At 35.8% G+C, this 4,034-nt stretch overlaps 1 protein-coding gene across 1 annotated transcript in view; it reads left to right on the top strand.

Annotated features, from left to right (window-relative positions):
• Positions 1 to 2,415: 2,415 nt before the first annotated feature.
• LOC118749220 (cleavage and polyadenylation specificity factor subunit 5) overlaps positions 2,416 to 4,034 on the top strand; it is a 590,731-nt gene continuing 589,112 nt past the window's right edge. The window contains exon 1 of the mRNA XM_036484010.1: positions 2,416 to 2,678. Within this exon, the coding sequence (XP_036339903.1) occupies positions 2,542 to 2,678 (137 nt within the window). The 5' untranslated portion in view covers positions 2,416 to 2,541. The remainder of the gene's footprint in view (positions 2,679 to 4,034) is intronic.

Genomic DNA, 4,034 nt, shown 5'->3' with positions numbered 1-4,034 from the left:
ATAGAAGAGATCCTTGGACGCCTCATCCTTCTCTTCCGTCGGGGCATAGTCGCCTTAGTTTCGACTTTTCTGGCTAAGTACCAACTTCAAATTTAGTTTCGGCTGCAGATGCAATTAAGTCGTAACTAGGAAGAAGTATTTTATTAAATTAAAGAAAAAAGACGAAATTGTAAAAATTTAGTTGGCAGAGCGTGATTTTGATAATATTGAATTATCTCCAATTGAAATCTACAAAGAGCGATCCATTTGAATCGGAAGATGAAATTAAATGCGCATTACAATTCGAATAAGGCTATATCACAATTTTATAATTGGAATGATTTACATATATAAATGCCAATATAATTAGTCAATTTCAAGCTTGTTGTTTTAAAGCAAATTAGCGCATAACATTTAGGGCCGGTTTCTCCATCTCTGGTTAACACTAACTCCCCGGTTAAACATTGTTATCGACGTTCTAACTCCATGTATATAACAGGGAGTCGATAAGGTCGGTAACGATGTTTACCAGGGGATTACTGTTAACCGGAGATAGAGAAACCGGCCCTTAGATAATTGTTTGTATGTTTCACAGCATGCTTTCGATAAACATCGACTTCACATCATTGCGGTAGTTCTGGCTATTTCACACAATTAACAATAAACTTATACCTTATTCTTTTGCATAAACATGCAATGAAAGTAAAAATTACATAAACGGATGATCAAACTTGACATTATTTAAAATAAATGTAATTTTTCCAAAATATCGTAAAGAAAAATCGATACATTATCACACGCGTTTTGCTATATCGTAAAACTAAGTTAAAACTACTTAGTAGAAGTCTGAAATGCGACTATGAATAGAAGTGAATTTTAAGTTGGTACTTAAATTTAAGTTCCAACTTTATTAGTTTCGACTTAGTGGCTGGACTATGAATACGCGCCAAAATATTTACGAAAAAATAGCTTTTGGGGCACACTGCCAAGAACAAAAACTTTTCTAAATGCATTCCAGACAAGCGATATCTACTTTCTGTGCTACTTGACCGCACTGTCCGCGAAACCTCTAACAACGGGCGTCATTTGTTGAGTTGCCGTTGCAATGATAAAAGCTGAAATTAGTCCAGGGCGCAGAACGTATACTTAAACGCAGTCTGTATACGCAGAATTTTGTCGATTACTGGAGCCCTCAGTGTTGCTTACTACACTGTTGCCACTCATCAATGCCTTTTCATAAACTTACCCTTTCAACTAAAAATTTTCGTTTTCAACAAAAACCTTATTCAATAGTAAATTTCAAATATTTTAAACATTTTTTGAATAGGAACTTATAACTTTTAAACCTTCTGTAAAACTGACGAAGTGGCAACCATCAAAAGAAGGAGAAATCAGCTGACACGGAAAAATCTAAATTCCGCAGATTTCTGAGCTATGGGCTACAACTACAGAAAAATTCTGCGGTGTTGAGTTTTCATTTACATGGCGCTTTGGTAAGACAGATCGTGTCAGCTGACTCGGGTTTACGTACCAGTAGGTTTACGTTCTTGACTAATTACAGCTTAAAGTAGTAGAAATTAATGCAGCGTTTTTGCTGCATTTAAAATGCAACATTTAGCACTTTCGAACATATGTTTTCGAAGAGCGTTCATGCTATAGCATTTAGCAAATGTACATTTACGCGAGTTCGAAATCGAATGCTTTTGACAAACAGCCGTGTTCCAGTCGCTTATTCAGATCCGTATCTATTACGATAAATTCTCACGGAAAAGATAATGTGCAAAAACCCCTACTGAAAAGGAAAAAATAAATTGTAAACCGAAAATTCAATACAAAAACTTGAATTGTTTTAACCATAACCGAACATTTGTTTGTGTATATATTCATTTGTCGGTGCTGTCAATTATAATTTCCACACTTAATTAGGAAACAAAACAAACAGAGTTGATCACAAATTAATCCAGATTTCTATCAGCATCATATCGATGTTGAATTTGCGTAACTTTTCTTTATCCAAATAATGTAAAATAATAAATGAAATCTCGATCGGCGATCACTGAAACGCAGCTAGCGACTGTATACTCGAAAAAGCAATGTTGCCACTTTTTCTCATTAAACCCTGTTCGAATCGTCGAAATTTTGGAAGATCACAGGGTTGCTTTTAGCATTTAGACTCTTAATGCATAAATGGAGTTGCATTTAGTTGCATTTAGGTGACGAATTTTGTATGGATAAATGTACATTTAGAGTAGCTTTTAGAGCTAAATGCGCTAAATGTGCTTTTACGCGTAAGCAAAAACAGCCTATAACCCTTTCGATACCAAGTACTTTTTTCCGATACTTACTCGATACCGAACAAAAAGGTATCGAGTAAAAAAATTTTGGGTATTAAAAGAAAAGTATCGAGTATTTACTTGTATTTACTTGTATCGATTGAATCTTAGTCCTGGTCTGGTTCTTTGGTAAAAGTGCGTGCTTTCATTGTTGTCGATCTACAAATATCGTTGCAATAACTTTCTAGTTTCTATTGAAGTAAATTCTGCTTCGGATTATACTTCCAATATGTCACAGGTGTCAAATAAATCCGGGACCGGCTGGCCGAGAAGAAGTAGTCAGGGTCAAGTGGACGGCAGTGTAAATAATGGTTTACAAAAATATTCATCTGGTCAGTGTTTGGCCATAAACCGGACAATCAATTTGTAAGTATTTTGTTTGGGTTTAAACTTTCGGGAAATATTTGCTTATAGGGAATTTACATGATCCAACTTTCACAGGCGTTTAGTTGAATCAAAAGTTGAACGAAAGTAGGCAGCCGACCAACTTCAATGAAAGCGATTAGTTGAAAGCCGTTTACACCAGGCGATTGTTGCTTTCAAATAAAGGCATACCTAAAGAATACTGGCTCTTGAGCTAGACACCCCTATGCTGTAATCCGAAAGTTCGTAGTTACGAATTCGTAGCTCCGTTCCGAAAATTCGAAAATTGGTATGCTGTAATCCGATCGTAACTATCAACGGCGTTACCAACTAAAATAGTGAAATTCGAAGTTCTTAATCAGCTGCTTTGACTGAAACAAATCAAAATAAATATAATCGCAAGTGAACAGTGAAATTAAAAAAAATGGTTTAATCGTATTTGAAAAAGCTTTTCCTTAATTAAGTAAAATAGAATGGATTCAGTGGCCGGTGCACTTTTGTCTCAGGAGGAAGAACATGCTGCAGTCAACTGTTGCATTAATATACAAAGGAGATTGCTACGAGACAGTTCTGATCCATTTACCTTAAATGATAAATATATGTTCCCTCTTTTTAAGGGCGTCCATTCAACTAAATATTGTGTTGCTTTAAATCTTGCAACGCTTTCCCAAAATTCCACCACATCCTCTTTAACTATTACAAAGCCTCGGGCAATGTCCGGCCTTTCGCTCATGCTTTCCACCAGTTTTCGTATTGCGAGCGATTTGCTGTGATTGTCGACATGATAATTTTGTAAACATTTAATAATACATTGGTTTTTATTCACACTTCAACTTAAATACATATTTGCGCGTTTCCACACTTAATTTTATTGATATTTTAAAAGAATTCGCTTCGCTCCGACACCAGTTGCTCTTCGTAGAAAATTTCCGACAAATACATACAAATTACAGCTACGTCGGATTCAGGCATACCAACGTTACGAATTTCGAAGATGGTCTCCGAATTTCGAAATTACGATACGGCAACGCGGATTACAGCATACCAATTTTAAGATTCGTAGCAAAATCGAATCTACGACGGATTACAGCATAGGGGTGAGAGAAAAAAGAAAACGTGGACATGGTGCAACCTTTTCTGCTGAGTTTAATGGTAAACTTTTTTTTTGGTGCAAATTGACAGGGGCCCCGCTAGGGGGGGCCAAACCTGGAATTTCCAACATTTTCAAAAGCATGTATATTTAGAAACCTATTGAACCGATTTACAAAATATGGACACAGTTGGAAAGGTAATTGAAGGACCTTTCATTCAATATATATGTCTATGTATATAATGGAAACATATTTTGAGAAAAAGTAA

Source organism: Rhagoletis pomonella, unplaced genomic scaffold (genome assembly GCF_013731165.1).
Source record: "Rhagoletis pomonella isolate Grant_MI unplaced genomic scaffold, Rhpom_1.0 Rhpom_scaffold_00014, whole genome shotgun sequence".
In the NCBI taxonomy this organism is placed as follows: Eukaryota; Metazoa; Arthropoda; class Insecta; order Diptera; family Tephritidae; genus Rhagoletis; species Rhagoletis pomonella.
Note: the sequence above shows the minus strand (reverse complement) of the source record. Positions and strands in the feature narration are given on the sequence as shown.